Genomic DNA, 21,775 nt, shown 5'->3' on the forward strand with positions numbered 1-21,775 from the left:
CTAAAATGCCACTCACAAGTGGCGATGCAGTTTCAGTGACTAACTGCACAAATGTAGTTCAACAGCAGACTTGGACTACAAGGCAACTGGATACCAAGAGGGAAAGTGAAGTATGGATGTCCTTTTTGCGGACACTAAGGCAGACTTTAAGTAGGGTCATTGTTTTATGTTTTTCCCTAATTATTGTGCTTAAAGGCGGGGGGGAAATACTGTTTTATGATGAGGGATGCATGTAATTAAAGGTATTAATTACCTCCAATTTGTCTTTTAAACTTAATGAAAGAGTGAATGGTGATTACTGAGGATTATGACTGGGGCTTGGGGGAAGTGTGTTCTTCATCACCCCTGTATCTGTGCTGATACCATTTCAATTGGAAAGAAGTATTTGAGTGTAGACACTCAAGCACTGCAATTCATAACCCTCTTCATGAGGACATCCAAAATCCAGAGGTCAGATTCATAGCTGATCCAAACCTACTCTCTCTCACTGGATTTACACTGAATAAATCTTGTCCAATGCACACATTCTGTAATATTCTGTAATATTTTTTTCTTTATGACTTTGGAATGCATTCCAATTGTAAAAACTTCCATGGTCTACTTGACATTTTTCAGGGTTCCTTCCTTGTAGTGTTGTGGGATGTTGTGTTGCTTTTGGTAGGTTGCCACACCACATTGTCTAACCTTGGGCTAAGGGATTTTATTTATTTTTATTTTGCATTGTTTCAGCTGTTTTCACTTTATTGTCTTTCCTCCAGCAGAATTTCTTCATGATTGTGGCAGCCCATTGGGTTTCCTGGCTTATGAGTTGTGATTTGTTAAGTAGCCAAGTGGATTTGTTTGCCCTGGCTCTGAGAAATTTTAATACTGTAGCAGCAGCAGAATACTGGTATTCTGGGGCACGTTACGGAGTCGAGTCCATATGAAAATGGGGGAAGATCTAGGAAAGTTCTTCTGTAAGAACAACACAGACCCAGTGCTATTCAGTTAAGTGCAGTGGATGTGAGTGATATCATACTTTTAAAAGTGAGGGTGAACCTTTGCAAGAATGTATGCCCATGTAACTTGCAATATAACTGTATTTGTGCTAAAAGTGTACAATAATATACATGCAGTGAGATTGCCTGTGTTCTAGAAACTTTTCCAAAGAGGTCTTTAAAAAACCTATTGCAGTGAACCTCTGTTACTAGTGTGCATTGTGCTCTTGATTATACAGGTTTTCTGTTTCTAAGACTCCTCTAAATTACATTCTTCATCTTTTATTTTTCTATTTTTTGTCTTTGAGTGAGTTAGATGATCAATTAAGCTGTCGTTGTGAATGAAACTTGAATACATTTGTGTATCAATAGCAAGAGAAATGTTCACTGTTCGATTTAAGGACTATAACTTAGCATTCAGTCTTTTGTTATTTTGCTTGGTTTCAGAGAACAAATAAGTACTGTTACCTTCATAAAGGCATGTCTGTTCACAGAGGGGCTACTGAAGGGTTTACTGTAATAACAACAATGTGAAACTGCTAGGAAGGAGCTCATCTTGCACAATTAAAGATAGCTCCATTTACCAATTTAGAAAAGGAAGGGAATGTCTAAGCCATCCTTGTCATTCCTCTTGCAGGATTATCTTGATTGCATCAGTGACCACTCCAAGCTCTCCCTGGGGCCAGAAGAGCGATCAGCCCTGTTTGGAAATATACGGGACATCTACCATTTCAACAGGTAAATGAATATTTGACTAAATGAAAACAGATCGGTAACCTGTGGTAATAGGGAGGGGGCAAACTGAGCAATGTGCTTATGTCACTGTAATACAGTCAAGGAATGTCACAGGATGGTCAAGGTTGGAAGGGACCTCTAGAGATCATCTAGTCCAACCCCCTGCTCCAGCAGGGACACGCAGAGCACGGGGCACAGGGCGGCATCCAGGTGGGTTTGGAAGATCTCCAGAGAAGGAGACTCCACAGCCTCCCTGGGCAGCCTGTGCCAGGGCTTTGGCACCCTCACAGTGAAGAAGTTCTTCCTAACATGGAGATGGAACTGCCTGGGTTTCTGTTTGTACTCGTTGCCCCTTGTCCTGTCACTGGCCACCACTGAGAAGAGTTTGGCCCCTTCTTCCCTACACTTTACCCTCAGGTACTTACATATATTGATCAGATCCTCTCAGTCTTCTCCAGGCTAAAGAGGCCCAGCTCTTACCTCATCTTTCCTCATAAGAATATAGATAGGAAAATGTTTTTTGGTTTTTTTTTTAACAGATTTAGTTTTGAACCTCAGGCAGTTTTTATTCCTCAATTTGCTTAACTGTTGATCAATATGAATTACGTGTGGTCTTAATATGCTTTGTTTCCTGTTTTGTGATGATTACTTGCAGAAAATTAAGCCTAAGCTATTCTGTGTTCTAACTGGGGCTAATGTAAGACCACTGACTTAAATTTTTGCCTTCCTAAATAGGCATCATTTCATTCCTGCTGCGCTGGTTGCTTCTGTGTGCAGATATGCACTGTTCACCTGTGGCTCTTACAGTATTTTAAACTGCTAGGGACTCCTTAAAACAATTTACTAAATCTCTATGCTCAGATACTTTTTCATTTATTGAGCACTTTGGTTCTAAAAAATGACTCATTTTGACTCATTGTCAGGAATAACCTTCAAGGAACCTATCAGTGCTAATCTTAATAGGATTTTTCTGACAAGTAATGATGAGACTAAATATCTGTAATATCTGTTTCTGTTTTCCTTTTCTGTGTGGAAATCTGAAGTTTTCAGATTGATTTTGCAAATACTCATTTTAAAAATATGTAATATTTTGATATGATTGAAATAATCAATCATGATGACCAGATTATGCTTGTTCTGTGCCTATTTGTACTTCAAATGTGCCTCCTAGACCACAAGAGAGTGAAGGTTTTCAGTCATGCTATTACTGTAGTGTTTCTGCTTAGATGCACGATACTTGGTCATCCATTATTTTTGTCCTATGTTGAGGACGAGTGATGTTGTTGACTTCCTGACTCTCTCCATTCTTTCTATCTTACCAAAATTATTTGTCTTATGTACCCGCTGTTGTCTTTCATTTTCTTCAATTCAGATTAAGGAGGAGAAAAACTTTTCATGTCTTGTTTTAAAATAGTGTGGTGATGATTTGTGATAAGTAAAATGGCCTTGTTTCAGTAGTAATGTCAGAGAAATAAATGTGTTTATCTCATTCTTCTCCATCTCTTGTATTTAACAGCATGATATTAATCTGCACAGAGTCACTTTGAAAGTCCTCACCTATTGGTTGAAGAGAATAGTGTTTTCTCTTCAAGATCAAAATATTCTCAGACATTGCAGTGAGACTTTTATTAATTTAACTTGAAAGGATAATGAATGTGTTGAATGAAAAATTGCCCAACTTCTTTTTACCATTCTATTCCCAAATCAGCTCATGTCAATTGTGGTTACATTTGCTGTATTTGTCAACAGTTACTGTTGATTATGGTTGTGCAAATGCAGGTTTTTCCAGCCCATGGTAACTCCAACTGCTTAACTCTGAGACGGGGCTTTGCTATTTGTGGCATGCTTCAGTCTGAGTTGCTCAGCTGTGAGAGCATTGAATTCTCCTCCCTCATGCTCCCTCTTTGCACAAGCAACTAATGCAAGTGCATCATGGATGCTGAGAGCTGTGTTACTTATTGGTTAACAGTGGAAAACCTCTGGATATTTAGGTGAAAAGAGCTTCTCCTTTCTCTAATGTTTTTACTCCCTCATGCCAGTTACTTAGCTGAAGCCTAAAATAATAGACTTGTTCTTTCACATGCCAGTTTGATATTATAGGGATTTATTTAAGCTTCTCAGGATTCCAGGGCATGACTGATGTGTTTATTGTTATGCAGTGGCAGGGTACTCTTACCAATCTCATTTTTATCAGCCAGATAAGACAGAAGATACTGCAGTGCAGTTAAGAAAACTGTTAAAAGCTCAGTACTCCTATGTTACGGTGCTGAAGACACAAACTATTTATTGCATGATGAACTCATCTGCAAGAATATACAAGATCTTTAAATGCAGCATTATTGTATCCTACAAGGAGAAAATAGCATGGTATTAATAGAGACCAGTAGGAAAAAAACACTAATGGATCCTATGTATTCTAAACCATTAGCAGAATGTCTGGCGACAGCACAGCTGGAATCTTCTGGGCCTGTTGAGTGCATTTGGTCTTCCAAAACTCATATGCAGAAAACAGGGAATCATTAAAATTGAGCCTTATGCTCAGCATTGCAGCAAATTCTTTCTTTGACTGATTTAAAGACACTTCATGAATAAGTGGCATTAAGCAAGAATCATATTTTCATCCATATTGGTGAAGGGAGAAAATTGGGCGTGTAAATGATATTATTACTATCCATATTGGCTTAATGACTAGTGAATCTGAGTTAGATCTGTTTAACTGTGATCATTTATTTCTGCTTTTCTTTCCTCCAGTAATCAGAGAAGCAAAGAACAAGTCATGAAACTTTTCCATTTTACTACTTAAGCTGGAAAGTTGCCTCTGCTTAAAAGGGAAAGGGGTAGTTCCCTAGATGATACTGACTTAGGAAATTTTATGCAAAATTAACTTGGGGAACCATCTGTGAAATGGCGGGGGGAGAAATAGCACTAAAAAAAAAAATTATCTGATCTAAGAAAGATTCTATAGAGAACATTTGGCAGAAAAATCAATTTCCCTTATTTTTCTAAATGCTTTTTTTGGTAAGACACTAAAGAATGTTAGAACCAAGGAGAGACCTTTTGAGGTTTTCCTTTCCTGCTTGAATTATCTTTCTTGCTTTGAATTTGCCTCTAAGAACTGAGCTTCATACAACAGTGAACATGTTCTTTTATTGCTTTGCTCCTCTTGTAATGAATTCATTTCCTGCTTGGCATGTCAAAAATATAAAACCCTACTGAGAGGATTTTATTTTTATGCATGTAGAATTTATAGCTTCCAGAAAACTTTTCCAGACTAACCATTTTCCTCTAGTGAAAAGAACCACCTAAGGTACACAAGTTTTCCTTCGTGAGCTTATTACCATTCTTCTTCTGTGTGTAATACATCCCTGTTTCTCATTTGTGGTTTTCAGACCAGCTCCTCATCTGTCTTGGTCAAGTAAAGCTGCTAGAACATCCAATGCCATTACAGGACAGGGCATGTAGTTCAATATGGTTTGTGTGTGTGTGTGTGTGTGTGTATATATATATATATATTTACTTGATTGTGCTAGCTGATGTGCAAACTAAACAGCTGTGCAGCTACATCAGTGTGAGTATCAAAGAACAACTGTTGATCTGAAAGAAGGAACTTGACTTTTCCTAGGAGGCTGGCATTCCATGGTGGTTGTCATGACTTGAATTTTTGACTATATGAGTACCTTTTCCTTAACGTTCTCATCTCCCTCCAAACAAAAACTGGAAAATAACAGTCCCGTGTCAACGGGACAGGGACTGTAGGGGTCATCAGATTTTGCTAGTGTGTTGAAGGAGTGGATAGGTAGGTATTCCAGGGCTGCAGCTACTATGCAGGCAGAATTTGTTAGAATCAAGTGAGGTATTTCTAAAGATAATTTAACATAGCTTGAATTCTTAGTAGAAAGATGCCCAGTTAAGTATTTTAATCACATACTGTATTGTTAGAACTGGAATTTATCTGCATATGCAGATAAGAGCTTTACCATATAGGGGAAATGATCTGTCTGGTGCACATGAAGATGGTACGTGACTGTGCATGTCTGAATCTGAATATCTGACCTGTGAGGAGAAGCAGCACTGGCCGCAGCACTGAATAGGGCTGAAATGGAGTTGTGTTTTACATGGGAGGAAATAGCAGAATGTGTGACTCAATCTAGTTTGACCTTAGCTGAAAATGCCATGAGGACTGTTTATGGAAGCCAGTTTACTGGAGAGAGGATGGGACCCTGGGGCCTCAAAGGGGTCCTAGTTCCTTCTATAGGACTTACTGTATCACTTCAATGAAGGGTAGAGCTGTGTCAGCCCCGAATATCCAGGTGCATCTATTCTAAGCCAGGTCATAATGGACTTTTCTTGTTCTTTGTTTATTAGTGAACTTCTACAAGATTTGGAAAACTGTGAGAATGACCCTGTGGCTATAGCAGACTGCTTTGTTTCCAAGGTAAGTGACTAGTGCACAGGTCTGCAGCATAGTAGCTGTTGCAGAATTGCACAGGAGAATAACATTTATTCACATTAACATTTATTAACGTTTGAGGATGTTATTTTGCTGGCTTGCGTGATTTAAACTGAGAAAAGCTAGCAAATTATGGAAAGGGAAGGGATTTCTGTTAGTAAATAGTAGAGATATTTAGTAAATAGTAGAGAAAAATTAGGATAAAGGTGTTACATTGCTTCAAGAAATAGGTCTTAAGTGGTGGAATTATTAATCTAGGAGTCTTTTTTTAGGACTTTTGTTGTAGAAATCCACTGATTCTGTTTTCTCTCCCAACCCCATATTTTAATATAGGTCACTTAGAGAATGCTTTCCCTGATACTAGTTTTTTTGGTTAACGAGGTGTACTGTATAGATGGATTTTTAGGAAAGGCAGTAGCTTTAACAGATTTGTGACCATATTGTTTTCTGAGATGCATTTGCTAATTCCACTAACCAGATGTTTAATTCCCTTTTAAATGGAGATGACCTGAAGTCCGACCTGAGGATTCAGATTTCAATGCCTCTGAAGTGCTATGGGCTTTTTTTTTTGTTGTTGTTTCTTTATTTTATCCTATTTGTTCTATTGCCTAATTCAGAACTACTGACAGAGCAAAGTGTGCATGAAACCAAATGTAGTGTCTTTCATTGTGGGGAAACTCATAGAGATGGTCAGAAAGGTTAAGGGGAATGGCCACCACATGTTAGGACAACAAGATATTGGGTGATCTTACAGATGTCTTACATCTCTACAGATGTCTTACATCTCTACAGATGCCTCCAACTCTCTGCAGATTTTGCCATAGGACACATGCTTGCATTAAATCTGTAAAGGGCAATTTTGTCAGGAAATAATGCAGTTTCTGAGGAAGGAAGAGAGGAAAAGAGATGTAATCGCTTGCATTTAGATAATCTGACTGTAGATGCCTTTGTTTTTAGTAAGTAACCTGTGTAATGTTCTAGGTTTTGTCCTGAACTCAGTGCTGCCAACACCAAGCCCCCATAAAAGAATTGGTCTGGTAGTTGTTTCTAACACAAAAGATTTAAGATTAATTGAAGCACTCTGTTTTGTTCAGCATTGTTGTGACACAGGATTTCATTGGAAAGAAAAGTGATGATACCAGCTTAGTGCTGCAGTTTTACTGGATTACTTGCTTGAGCTCAGTTTGAGCAAGCTGGTATTTATCTAGCAACTGATCTTTTGTAAGCGTTGAGAGATATTAGTGTTGGCACTGCTACTACAAAAGTCAAAGTATTTTTATCGTGTTGCAGTAGGGCTTGTGGTGTGTTGTTATCACTCCAAATAGCCTATTTTAACTTGGAGGAGAGAGTACGTGATAAAGGAAGCTGCTTCTGCCATGGAATAACCCCCATCTATAGGCTAGGGCCAGCCGTTTTTGTAGAAAAGGGCTTAAGGGTCCTGGTGGACCAAAAGTTGAACTTAAGCCAGCAGGGTGCCCTTGCAGTGAGGTCAGCAGTACCTTGGGCTGCATTAGCACAGATGCGCTCAGCAAACTGAGGGGAAGAACTCATTCCCTCTATTCAGCACTCGAGAGACTACATCTGGAATAGTGTGACAAACTTGGGGCTTCTCAGTAGGAAGTAGACACTGATCTACCAGAGTGAGCCAGCAGGTCAGGGGACTGGAAAAATAAAGTACATGATTGAAAAAAGGTGGTAAAAAGAAATATTTGAGCCTGAAGAAAAGAACTTTTCCTTAGCTCTATTACTGTCTGCAATTACCTAATAGGAAGGTATAGAGGAATCAGACTTTTCCTGAAGGAGCAGAATGATAGCGTAAGAGACAGATGACGTGAGCTACAGCAAGAGGAATTCCAATTAGATTTAATTACACATATAAATGGGTATGTATACAAGTATATATTTTATTTTTAACCATGAGTGTGGTCAAATACTGGAATAGGTTTCCACAGGGTTTGTAAAGGCTTGATCCTTGAAGATGCGTGAAACTCTAGTGGGCAAGTCTCTCCATCTGATCTCACTGACCCTGTTCTGAGCAAGAGGTTAGACTAGAGGACCTTCAGAGGTCCCATCAACATAAAATTACCCTATGATATGATGGTTTTTCAGGTAAGGGTTCTCTGGTGTCCTTGAGCCTCTATTTAGAGAGAGGTTTGGCCTTTGTGGTACCTTGCTATGTAAGTTGTTCCTGTGCTGAAGCCCTTACTGCAAGGCCTTCAGGATACATGCGGGTGCAAAACAGCACATTTTGGAGCTGTTAGGTCTTTCAGACTTTATGTCATATTACATGTTTTTAGCTACTGGGACTGCACCTAGCTGAAGTTAGAAGCGGAGGGAGTTCATGTAATGACTGCAAGTCCAGTAAGAAGTTGCTTCTTCATTCATATTGGTCATTTGGAAAGAGTCTCCTGGTAAATTTCCTGCCATTAATTCTAAAATCCGTCTGCATTATCATTGCTTGTGCTTTTTGTTCCCTAGTCAAATACTTTTAGCATTTGTATTATTGGCAGGCAACTGCTTGGTGGCTCACAAATTGATGGAGATCACAGTCCTAAGAAGTGGTTTTCTAACTTCATCCAGATAAATGCAAACACTTAAGCAAAATCGAGCAATACCAAAATACTTTGCTGTTCTGTTTTTTGGCTGTGAAGAGGTCATTACAGTAACTGCTGGCTGGCTTAACACTTTACTTGTCCATTCTTGGTTGCTTGTATCTTCCGAGCATTGAGTAGTGGGAAATATATATTACCAAAAAAGGCAATTTTGATCTTTAAATCTTTATTAGACTTTGGCCATCTACTGTTTGGTTGCTTGAGTATGCTAGATCGTCACTGTAACTTAAGCACAGGGATAATATAGTACTGAAATATCATAACTCAGAGCATTAGTTGATTACAGTAGTTCCACTCAAGTCTGTTTCAAGTGTGTTTTTTTTAGTATTATTCATGTGAATGTCACAAAGCTTGTTTGCATGTATAACACAGAATATTTATGTTTAAAGTAACCCTGAAGCTTATTGGAACTGTTTTGGGAAATGTTTGATGTTCATGAAAACATCTCTTACATCTCATGGTTTTAGTGAGTTTCAACTTGTTGGGTCTGGCATTGGTCTATATTTGACCAACTGTGTTGTTGAAGCTTAATTCATTGTTCATCTTTGCTAAATAAAATTTGATGTATAGCAGTTTATACTCCCCTGACACAATCATGTGTCATATTTCTTATGTGTAACATAAGCATCTGAGTAATGAAGGCAGACTTGCCGCTTGTACTTGTAAGGGAAATGCAATATGCCAAGGATTATCAAATCACATTAGTGCATTTTGAGCAAAGACTCATAATCGTGGGTTTAAATCTTTATATTAACATTTATTGTGCTGAATGACCAAAGCAAATATCTCCTAAAATGGCAGCTCTTACTTGTTGGCTTTAGCAATGTCTTTGATGTGAACCAGCCAGTAACATAAAACGCTGTAACAGATAAAATAATCATGCAAAGTTATGGCACTGAATAAATATGTAATAACAATATATAACATTGTATTAAATCCCATTGCTTCTAGATCTTCCAGTTCAGGAGCCTACAGGCAAATAGACACTTGGTACAGAATATTTTGTTTGTGTCACACTAGGGATTGCTGCCTTTAAGTATCTGCCCCAATATGCAGGTAGCATGAATGGATATGTGGTTAAACAGTGTGGGACGGATGCTGCACTGAAATGACCTGCCACTGAGGGTAGGGGGTTACTAGTTTAGTTTCTACCACATGTGGTTCTACCTCTGCATATAAAAACTCTATTAATGTAATACATTAAATGTTGTGGAGGTATTTTGCTGGTAACTGTAATCAGAGGTCGATAAAAAGGGTTCCAGCGCAAGCTCAACTATAGTTTAATTATTCACATAAAAGTTTGTTTACATGTTTTTGTGCCAACTCAAAGCCTTTCATTTTCATTGTAATGATGCCAGCGTTAATTAGAAGTTTGAGTTCAGTATTCCTTACATTTAAGCAGGAGTTGTAGAGGAAAGCTTAGTTTTGGCAGTTGCTCTTCTCACTCTGCACCCTAAAAATTCAGAACATATGTTTTCTGAAACACAAACCGACAGCTTAAACATAGGGGAAGAGAAAATTACTTCTAATCTAGCATCTTCCTAATGAAAAGGAGATCCGGGCAGTTGGCTTCAGCTTATGCTGTGACTCAGCTTTTATCTCCATTTCCTTTTAAAATGCCTTTTATGGCTATAAAAATGCACAATGCACCAAGAGTTGAGGGAAGATCGGGGGTGCAGCCATGTGTTTGGCATTTCACATCCTATGTAAGAGATGCAAAGGGAATTGATTCAAAAATAGAGGACAAGTTAAGTATAGCTGTTGTAGTATAGCTGGTGTATTTTTGTGCTTGGCTTTGCACCCACAAGGGTGACTCGCAGTTGATGCAGATGAAGTCTTGGCATTGGTGGCAGTTTTTGCACCCTCTGCCATTACAGCTTTGGACCCATTTGGAGTGATTTCAGTCTCCAGCAGTGATCATTTTAAACCTGGTTGGAAGAGAGTTGAAATGACCACAGTGACCTTGGGGGCTGAGTAAGGATAAAACTATCCAAAGAAACACTGCTGAGCGTAGCTGGGGTTTCTCTTACTGTGTGAAAGTATTGACAGCAATGCAAGAGATCCATCTCTGTCTTGGCTTCTCTGTTGCTGCTTCTGAAAACAGTTCCCAGCATTTAGCCTGCAGAGCTTGTGCCCCAGGGCTCTCCGTAATACAGTGCTCTCTGTGGAGTCGTCTGGAAAGTAGATGTGATCAGCTGAGCATAAGAACAGAAAGTCCCTTCTTGGAACGTGCAGAGGTGCCTGGTAACTGTGCGATCTGAGAGAGAATGACCATCCTGAGCAGCGTGGCTTGGTCACTGAGCCTTAGTGTGAGCATCAAGTAGTTTTGAGAGGGTAATTTATAAAATTGAATAATAAATAAATATAAATTCTATTTTAGATCAGTAGAATGGATTCATCTATTACCAAGTCACAATCTTTTCGACAAGGGTTGTCTTGGAGAACAATTGCTAAATTGAGCTGTGTTTAAAAATTGACGCAAAATATACCGAATGTTGTTTGCCTTCAACCGATAGTAAATGTTCAGTGTTTCTAAGAGATCAGGATTCTTTTAAATCATGAAATGCAAATTTACAGATGCATCGGCCATCCTCCCTATGCTCTGCCCTTGCATTCACGTTAATCCTGCTGGGGCCTGGAGAGGATGTGTGGTGCTGATCCCTACCAATTTCATGAGTTTGAAAGAGTCCCAACAAACTCGTTCTGAAGGCAAAATATATGCAATTAACTTTCAACCGGAGCAGTGCTTACATAGTTCTGTAAAATTAAATGCCCTCTCGTAGTTTCATGTTTCTGTTGAGTTGTGTGGTGGGATGAAGCGAGTACGTAGCTAAGCGCAGTCTGAGGTTTTTGAGTCTCGTCTCTACTGAAAACAATGTTGTTTGAAAACTTCTTGTTGGCTGAGGACATGAGGAATGTGGTGGTGTGGAGAACAAAAATTTGCTCTGGTTAATGGCTAGACTGAAACTCATTTAAAGCCAAAAATCTCATTGTAAAATGGTTTTAACTTTGGACCAGAAAAGAAAGAAAAAGTGAAAGAGGCTCTGAAAAAGCTTCTGGGAATTTTAGGCTTGCTGTCGATTTTGTGGGGAATGCAGGCTTAATTATTTCTGAAAACCTAAAATGTTTAGTCCTATGTTTTGTTAGTAGTACTTTCAGTTGGTAAAACTTCCCAACAAATATATATATTTTTTTTCATTTTGAAAAGCAGAATAGCTACAGCAGTATATTTGAGATGGAAAAAAAAAATGTAAGTGAAGAGAGAGAGAGAGAGAGAGAGAGAGAGAGAGTGTGTGTATCTCTATACAGATATACATTTTTATTCATACATATACACAAAAATGGTCACAAAATGTTTTCCAATTCTGAGCTTTGCTTATTAAATAATTCTATAAATGACATTAGTCTGTGATTGCAGTCATGGGAATACATAATAATTTACACCAAAAATCCCATAAACAAAAGCTTATATTTTTATGTGCATATATAAAATAAGTCACTTTTTTCCCATCGCACTCAATGTCATCATAACGTTTTCTTGTTAGCACCCTAATTTATTATGAGTGCTAGGTGCTTTGGTAATGATTGCTTTAGAAAATTACACGGTGTAATGTCTGCAGCAGCCTGAGGTTTGTTAATTCTTAGTTTGAGCTGAGATGGTTTAGCTGTAGCTCTAAGTCCCAAGCGTGAACATTAATAGGTTATGACACAAGCTCATTGTCTTTGGGTGGGGACCCAGGGCGTATGTAAACCACCGTAAAAACTAGCCATAACAGCAAAATTAGCCCAAGCATGAAAGGCTAAGCATAATTGTTTAACTGTAGTTATATCAGGACTAAATTTAACTGCTTGGTTCCTAAAGCAGGAGCAGTCTCAAATGATAGAAGTTACGGCCCACTAGTGAGCAAATGGGGATTGCAGTTCCCTAGAGAAAGGTTGTTTCCTATTTATTTATATATTAGAATAGTAGATGCTAAAATCCTTTAAGAGGTACTGAAATGATCTGCAGTACCTCATGCTTATGTTGAACATCACTGAATTTAGATGTCATCTTTAAAACTCCCTGCTCATTGGGAAAATGAATGGTGCAATGTGATTTGCAAGAAAAGTTCAAAAAGAAGAGAAGAGCAGACTGCTGGTGGAAACATGGAGGAGTACTGGCTGAGCTTACTCCCTCTGATGAACAGCCCCAAATCCACTCATCCTAGACCCTAGGCTGGGCCAGGCCTTTCCCCTGTGATATTGCTGCTCTTCAGAGCATGGAGTGCCACTGTTGTCACTGTCTAGGAAGACAGATATTGGGTCTCTCTGTTCATGAGCTGCTGCTGAGAAGAAAAAAACTCTGTGGAGCATGGTTGTTGTGGCAGTACACCAGAATCTGTTTTGAAAATGCTTGGAGTGGAAAGTGGGTGTGTTTGTTACCAGAGAATTGTTTCCTACCAGTCTAGGGATCAGGAAAGAAAAAAGTAATAGATTTTGGAAACGTTTCACAGTCCAGAAGTAATCTTGACACCAACAAGCTGCAGAAATTGTCTGTCACTTGGGGTAGAAGCTGTTAGACAGATGGGAACTTAAAACACAGAGGGATATTTCCAGGGTTTTACATAGAATAAAGCGGTCATGTTTAAGAATGAGGCTTAGGCCGAGGAAGAAGGAAAACTAAGCTCAGGTGCTGACTCTGGGAAGCTCATCATCATTAAGTGGGCAATTCAGTTATGACAGACAAGTATGACAACCCATGTGCATCTGGTTACGAACTATTTTTAGCAGTAGCTTTTTGCTTCCACTGAAAAATCACTTTTGTGGCTTCTAATGTTCACACCTAGACTGTACTGAAATGTGAAAGTACTCGCAGCAATTCACAAATCATATGGTGGACATATCCTGCAAAACTTCTCCTCATCTGCAGGTGTGGGCAACGCAAGATGTGTTTTTTGTTTGTTTGTTTTGAGGATATATCCTTAAAGTTCTCCAGAATCAAAAAATGAAATTTGATAAGTTGGTTTATGTTGTGGAGGTTTCATTGATCAGGCAATGCAGAAGATACTATCCTGACATTGTTTTGAACTTTATCTTTCATATTAAATCTTCTTATGTAAAATAAGGAAAAAGCAATAATGCTGGATTATATTAGATAGGTTTTTCTTATGTCAAGTGTAGTCACTGTGTTCAGTTATGGGATTTTGCTGCGTTTTTCACGAAGATTCATATCTGATTTTTAAGCTAAATTTCTTGCTGTTTATTGCATAAATATGTCAAGGGAATAAGTTACCTTATCTTCAAAGAAGGCCATCTCATTTAGTGAGTTTCTGCCTGTCATGCAGCTCCTAAGGGATCCACAAAAAGTGACTGAAGAGAAATAACTACTGGTAGTGACTACAGTCTCTGGGTTTAAATGTGCTGTACCATTTTCACTGGAAATTCTCCTCTTAGAAAAGCTTTTAAGGAGGGCCTTGTAAATCAGAAATTTTAAAAGTTGAGCTAGACCTAAGTGAGGTGGAAGGAGTTGAGTGAGAATTGAAGATACTCAGCAGAACACTATAGTTGTTTTATGGTATATCAGAAAATCAGCAAAAGAAGGAGAATAAATACAGGGAAGAAAAGAAGGATGGGATTTAAAATAATAGAAATATATGAAACTGTCCAGTGTGTTTCTTTTTATGTGAAAGCTTATAGGAAAAAAATAAACAAACAAAACAAAAACAAACCTTTGGTTGACTCTCTTCAAGGGGACAGGAACTTGAAGTGTGGTAGCTGTTTCAGAGACTGTTTACCTGGGTAGGTAGAGAGATGTGAGCTCAGGTACAATGTCAGGAGATGGAAAATGAAGTGATAAGAGATACTCCTGATACATTAATAGGGTAGTGGTTAGGGGATAGTCGAAATAATAGCAACAGCAGTACAACTGAATTTTGTACCATTGCCAAGTGAAAAATGTTTGATCCTGAAATTTTTGTATTGTTTTGACAAAATCTAAATCTTAAAACCTTCTTCTCCCTATACAGAGTGAAGATTTCCACATATATACACAATACTGCACCAACTACCCCAGGTAGGAATTCTGGATTCCCTTTCTCCATATGCCCACATGTGAGTGTAATGACTCCATTCAGAAAATATCTCCTCCTCCCTTACAAACTGGGAGGAGGGACAGGGTGTTTCCTTTTTTATCCTCAACTTACAATGAAAAGCAAAAGAAAGGAAGATGCTCATCTGAAGGCTTAGTTTGATTGTCCTTGTCACTCATTGCCACAATGGTCCTATTCTGCAGTGCTATCCAGGAGTACGAGAGGATGGTTGCAAGTCAAAGGAAAATATAATTGAAAGCACAAGAGAAAACTTCTAAAAATAGAAATAAAAATAAAAAAGAAAGAGAGGAGGGCAGCGGGCAGGATTAGGAACCTGCTGCCCTTTTACAAGGGAAGAAAGAAACAATTCTTGACTTTATCTACAGACCCGTGGAGAAAATGTGTCCTACAGATCTATGTTTGATATTTTTCAGGTCTGTAGCTGTGTTAACAGAGTGCATGAGGAACAAGACATTGGCCAAATTCTTTAGAGAACGGCAAGAAGCTCTCCAACACTCTTTGCCCCTGGGCTCCTATCTCTTAAAACCTGTCCAGCGAATCCTCAAGTACCACCTACTTTTGCACGTAAGCATCCATTAGAAATACCTCCCATTAAAGGCTGAAGCAGTCCTATTTCCCTGCCTCTGTTACAAGACTTGGCAGTTGGGACAATTTTGTATTTCCTTTAGACAGTCTTTTGTGAATATTCAGTTTTTACATATGGATGCTCTTTGCATCTTTGTCGCTTCATAACATAGGCATGCATTCTTTGTGGGGGATATATGGCAATTGTTTTAGATGCAGTAAATCAGTCTGTCCAAATAATTCTAAAATGTCCACATAATTAGGCTTCAAAAAAGCAGGTCTGTAATTCTAAAGTAGTTTGGGAGATTATAATGAATAAACAATTTTGAACAAAAATTCATTGTTTCAATGAAAAAGGTATTTTTCCACATAGTGCAATGCTGGGGGTGACTGAAAGAAGAAATAAATATATATAAACACCCCTGATTGGTAAGATTCTTGTGGAAAGGAATGATTGAGGAAGTGGGAACTCTTTCCATAGCCAGTGAATTGAGTTAAGCAACAGTTTTGGAAATTCCTGCTTTATTGTTAACATTTTCCACGTGTTTCCTATTACAGAGTCATGTTCTAGTGAAGTGTAAAGACACTGATCTTTATTTAAAATGTCTGTGGCTTTTTTTTCTCTCCAATTCTATCGTAATGCCCAGTGTAATTTCAGCAGTATTTTGTAACTGTGTATATCATAATTCGTAACTCTATGCTTTCAGAAAGCCATTAAATGGTCTCTTTCTTTAAGTGTGCCTTGCTCTTTCTTGCATTTGGGCTCATATCGGCTTCTTGATGAGTGGTGTCTCAGAGGAACATCTGAGATGACAAAAAAGGCTTTACTTTGCCAGTCATGTTGTGTTAACCAAATTGATAACAAACTGCAATAGTAAAAAAAGGTAGGAGTGACACATTTGTGTGATTTTGATGCAAAGGCAGCATCACAAGGATAAAGGTACACCAGTATATCTGATTGGAAAATTTCTTTGGAAGTAATTAAATTTTTTTTTCCTGTCTTAGGAAATAGAAAATCACCTTGACAAGGACACTGATGGCTATGATGTGGTGCTAGATGCCATAGATACAATGCAGAGAGTGGCATGGCATATAAATGACATGAAGAGGAAACATGAACATGCTATCAGGCTTCAGGTAGGTTCCCACAGAGATTTTTACTGGTGTTTCTTTGAGCTACTTCTGTCAATAGTTATGCCATCAACATTTTTTAGTTTATCTTTTCTTTTTATCTTTTGTCAGTCACAATTGAGGCTGTTGAGCATGCCTCTGGCTGTTTGATCTTAGAAAGCACGGTCGTAGCTGCTGAAGGAAAGTTAGAAATCTCTACCCTACAAGCAGCATCCTGTAAAGCATTTATTTTTTTCAGCAATAAGGAGCATAAGATAACTTTCCTTTCCTCCTTTCCCTCAATTGTGCATCACTGCTGTATAACCCTAGGGCATATCTTTGTTGAAATCCTGTGGTTTTCTATTTCTCCCTCTTGCACTGATTAATTTTGTTTTGAGACATTTCTTGTGCTTCTGCCTGTTCAACTACCTACCTCTTTGGCTGCTGAAGACTCGATATCAGTTACTTTATGAAAAATATAAACCTAAAAAGAAGCTATTTAGAGACAGGCTAACTTCACTTCAAATGAAGGAACTTTTGAGGAAAAAGCAAAAGCTATTCTGAGTAACCTTTGTCATCAAGAACAAACAATTTTGTGGAAATATTGCAGACCATCAATCTCTTTCAAACTTCACATTACATCAACAGTCTTTCTGTTGCTTTAAGGAAAAATTATATTTTTAGTATGTGAAAAAGGAGCAAGTGGCAGGCTTGCACATTTCAGAATCTGCCATGTTTGTTCCTTTATTTCTTTTTAATGTAAATGGTGTGCTTTGGCCCTGGTTCTTTTGTTTGTATGTAGGGGAACAGGGTCACATTTGTAAAGTCTTGCCAGCAACACTGTAAGCTTTGCCACATATTGCTGGACGTGGATACCAATGCCATTTCAGTGTGCTATAAATCATAATCATAACCAGAAATATTTAGCAATAAATAGGGTCAAAGATGTTTCCTCAGTAAATTACAGAATTCAGTTATTTCACAGCTGGCAACTATGTGGAGTTGTGGAAAATATTTATGTTCATGGTTATTCCTTTTAACTGTAAAACCTGTTTCTGCAGTCATAGGGCTAGGTCTTCTGTGTGCTATCATGCTGCCATTTGTCTGTAATTCTGCAAGAATTGTGGCAGCACTTCATGCTCAGTCTTGCTCAAATTGGTGAAATCAATCATTGTACTGTGCGTTTACTTATTTACAACTTACTGGAGAGATCTAATCAAATACTAATTTTTCCAGTGCTTACGTTTATTCTTTTTATAGCTGTCTTGTGTATAGCCCCAAGTATGCTGTTGCATGCATTTTTTTTCCAGTGTGCACTTTACGCTTCAAATAACTACAAAAACTTGTCGGTGTGAATGTGCTGTTAGTCGCATCCTAGAGAAACCAGTTTAGGACATGGGAATTTGGCCCTGCTTTGCCAGTGCTCCCAGGTAAATGTCAGATGGACATTTTTGAAGAATGCTGGATTCAAGGTTCAATCTGCTTAGAGCTTTTGCTGCATCATATGTAAATCATATGTCTGTGCCATGGACAGAAAAAACAAGTAACTGAAGGAAGAAAAATAGTCATAACAAAGTAATAGATTTGTAAAGTTGCTTCATGTTTCTGCAGCATTTTTTTTAAGTGATAGGTAAGGTGAAAAAGGATCTGTGGTATCTGTGTGTGGTGTTTTTTGTTTAAGCGGGGGTGGGTAGGCAGGGAGAGAGAGACTAAAATTAGCAGTGCAAATAAATTTTGGGTTCATCAAATGGTCAGATCATCTCTTCCGAGTACCTCCCAGAGCTGGCACCTATGATGGGTCTACAAGACATGGCGATACGATTACAGTTAATCTAGTTGATGATTGCACAACTTTGGGAGAGGGAGGGAAATAATAAGAAGGCTTCCCGAGGAACAAGCATGGGAGAGAGGAACAGGCAGAAATGAGAGATGGCCGACTTGGAGACAGTTCTTTGTCACTGAAAGTGAAGGGCAATGGACTTGTGCTGCTTCTGTGCACACAGGCCTGAGGAGCTCAGTGTCCTTTGCTGGGTCTACACGGAAGTAACCACAACATGGTAGGAGGGTATGTTAGTCTGGGCTTAGTGCTGGTCCTGGAGACACCTACCTGCAGTGTTTGTACCGTACCTAGCAGCCTCAGTACCTTTGTAGGGTGACTTTGTACCATGTGCCATTGCTGACCTTTATGTGGTGACTCTGTATTGTTGACCAATGGTGACCATTATGTGGGAGACTTGGAATGACTGCAGCAGGCTGGTTTTTTTTTTTTTGAAAATTCATTTACATGAAGATGATGTCTGGAACAAACTTGAGTTGTTCTTCAATCTGTTGCAGGAGATACAGAGTTTACTCACGAACTGGAAAGGGCCAGACCTCACGAGCTACGGGGAGCTGGTGCTGGAAGGAACGTTCCGCATTCAGCGAGCCAAAAATGAGCGCACGTTGTTCCTCTTTGACAAGCTGCTGCTTATTACAAAGAAGAGAGAGGAAATGTTTACATACAAAGCTCACATACTGGTACGTCAGAAAGCAAGTTGTAATTAGGCTGTCTCCAGATCTCCTTGAAACCCTTCCATGACTTGTGTTTTTTTGCCTCCATTACAGTGTGGGAATCTTATGCTTGTTGAAGTGATACCAAAGGAACCACTTAGCTTCAGTGTCTTCCACTACAAAAATCCCAAGATGCAGCATACTGTCCAGGTAGGATAGACTTCCCTGCCCTCTGGATAACCTGGTGGCCCTTTTTTATTCCTGACCCAAGATGTTGTAGGAATATGTTTCCTCATGTTGCTGCATTTTTTTTAACAGGCAAAGTCACAACAAGAGAAACGCCTTTGGATTCTTCACTTGAAGAGATTAATTCTAGAAAACCATCCTGCTAAAATTCCTGCAAAGGTAAAAACAAACAAACAAAAAACTTGAATGCTTGAATGGGTATATAAATCCAGATGCTATTATGGGATGCAAGATTTCAGGGGATCTCTTTAGTGCTTGATAATAGATTATTTCTTATGTCTTCAAAATTCTTTAGAATTGATGGTGAAGTTCCATCAAAAGCTCCTAGTACTAGAAGTTGGTATGGGAAAAGAATTTACCTGTGTTATCAGCATCCTTGTCCATTAGCATTTGTCCCCTGAAATAAGAATCTGAGATGCGTCTCCATAAAGCTTTAGTATAAAACCCAACCTTGTCTTGTAACTGTCTGCCAGCGCACCACTGAGATGAAGCAATTGCAGCACGTGTAAATGTTGCTAGCCTGGTTTTAATCCAGCTTGGATCCATAGCAGTGAAGCCTTTGGCACCCCATGCTTCGCTTGAGAAGTGCCTGTCCATGCTGAACCTTAGGTACTTCGCTGGGAGTCCTTTCTGTGAGATAGCAAGCAAGCATAGAAAATAAGCCACAGTTGTGAATTTCATAACAATTCTCAGATATCTGCCAGGAGCTCAGTTACCTGCTACTATCATAATCATAGCTGTTATGTCTAGCATATTTTTTAGAAGAACAACAGGAAAAAAAAAAAAAAAAAAAGAAGAAAGAAATCCTATCTCGGGCCTCTAGGTGATGTTTCCAAGCGGAATTCACCGAGCCTCTGCTCTGACTCCTCTGGTATGAGGAGTCACTTGCAGTACCCTATACCCCTGACACAGCTGCCACTGTTCCATGTGGAAACAGGATTTTTTTTTCTGACTTTGTGCTAACACTTTTCTTTTTTTTTTTAATGTGGAAACAGGATTTTTTTTCTGACTTTGTTCTTAGTTTTTTTTTTAATGTTGTAATAGCTAAAGTAGCTGTCATTGACATGGATAATGGAATATTAAGTATAGTATTTCCAACAGTTGAACAATGGTTATGGAAGAAATAAATGAATAAGTGCTTGCAGCAGCTATTAGTAATTCTTTCTTGTGATCTTGTGTCATCAGATTTTCTTAGCAGCACAAAATATATGTAGCATCCATACATGATGAATTCAATTTTTATGAAAAAATACTCTTCTTACAGAGTTTTTCATACTTACATAGAGTATGACCCAAATATGTCATAATGTTGTTTATGGAAAAAATAAATCATCTGATTTAAGAACAGAAAAGCTTAATCAAAGCATTAAAATTGTGCACACGTATTTTGACAGACTAGACTTGCTGCTTCCTTCTGCCCAGCGTTTAGGGATTTAATGGTAGTCCACACATTCCACCCAGTGGAAAACAATTGAACTGCACTTACAGAAAGGCAAGCAGGTTCTCTAAGCTATTTCATTTTACTTCATTTTCTTTCTTACTGGCTGATATGTCTGACAAGGAAAAATAAGTGGAAAGTCTTAATAAATGTGTTAACCTGAAAAATCATTATGGCTGCATAAATCATATGCAAACAATTTTCTTCTTAATAATTCTTCCTCAAGAAAGCTCTTAAAGGAACCCTTGCTACCCTATGATATTTTTCTGCACTAAAATAACACTTTAAGAAATAATTTGGAGAGTTCTAACTGTCCAGTAAACTATTTTAGAATTGAAAAGCAATAAAGGAGTTAAGCTATGCGATTTTTCAGGAAATGTTCCATGAATCAAACTACTTTCTGAAGAATATTTGTGATCCTCAAAGTAGGCCCATTTGGTGCAAATCCCAGCTGAATATGGAGAGGCCTACAGATGGCTCTAAATTCTGGGCCTGATTGTATGTTCTCTGGAGGTTAATGTCCTTGTAGAGGAGAAGCAGAGCGTGCAGCAGCATCTCAGCACAGCTCCTCAGTTTCTCACTCGGCAATCTCTATCACTCCATCCCCTAAACGTTTCTCAGCCCTACGGGTGCCCACGCTGTGTGTTCCTCCCCTTGCCAGAGTGGTAGTGGGTAAGCAAGGTAGAGCTGTCAGGTGCATCACGGGCAGCGAGCAAGAGATGATGTCCTTGGAGGTAACTCTCGTAGACTCTTAACGTGTAAGATTCTTGTCCATACGTGTATGTATGTGCTGTGCAGAAAGAGACAAAAAAAAGACACTAACAGCGTTTATTCAAAAGTAAAAGTTTGTTTTGTCTATATTTTTAAACTACCTGCTCTCTATAATGTGCAACATAATTTGCTCTTCTAGGTGTAGCTTAAGCTCTTCATACTTTTTCTTTTTGTTTCAGGCCAAACAGGCAATTTTAGAGATGGATGCCATACGTAAGTGTTTTTTCCCTATTCTCATTTAAAAAATATATATATATATATATCATTAACACTTCACATACTTCACATATGGC

The 21,775-nt window shown here is 38.6% G+C and overlaps 1 protein-coding gene across 1 annotated transcript in view; it reads left to right on the top strand.

Moving 5' to 3' along the window:
• Nucleotides 1-21,775, top strand: part of PLEKHG1 (pleckstrin homology and RhoGEF domain containing G1) — a 122,737-nt gene that overhangs the window by 88,250 nt on the left and 12,712 nt on the right. Inside the window, exons 4-12 of the mRNA XM_026044410.1 lie at nt 1,615-1,715; nt 6,078-6,147; nt 14,780-14,826; nt 15,277-15,427; nt 16,433-16,564; nt 18,872-19,054; nt 19,142-19,237; nt 19,346-19,432; nt 21,662-21,695. Coding sequence (XP_025900195.1) covers nt 1,615-1,715; nt 6,078-6,147; nt 14,780-14,826; nt 15,277-15,427; nt 16,433-16,564; nt 18,872-19,054; nt 19,142-19,237; nt 19,346-19,432; nt 21,662-21,695 — 901 coding nt within the window. The remainder of the gene's footprint in view (nt 1-1,614; nt 1,716-6,077; nt 6,148-14,779; nt 14,827-15,276; nt 15,428-16,432; nt 16,565-18,871; nt 19,055-19,141; nt 19,238-19,345; nt 19,433-21,661; nt 21,696-21,775) is intronic.

Source organism: Nothoprocta perdicaria, unplaced genomic scaffold, assembly GCF_003342845.1.
Source record: "Nothoprocta perdicaria isolate Ctin4 unplaced genomic scaffold, notPer1 scaffold_36, whole genome shotgun sequence".
Taxonomy (NCBI): domain Eukaryota; kingdom Metazoa; phylum Chordata; class Aves; order Tinamiformes; family Tinamidae; genus Nothoprocta; species Nothoprocta perdicaria.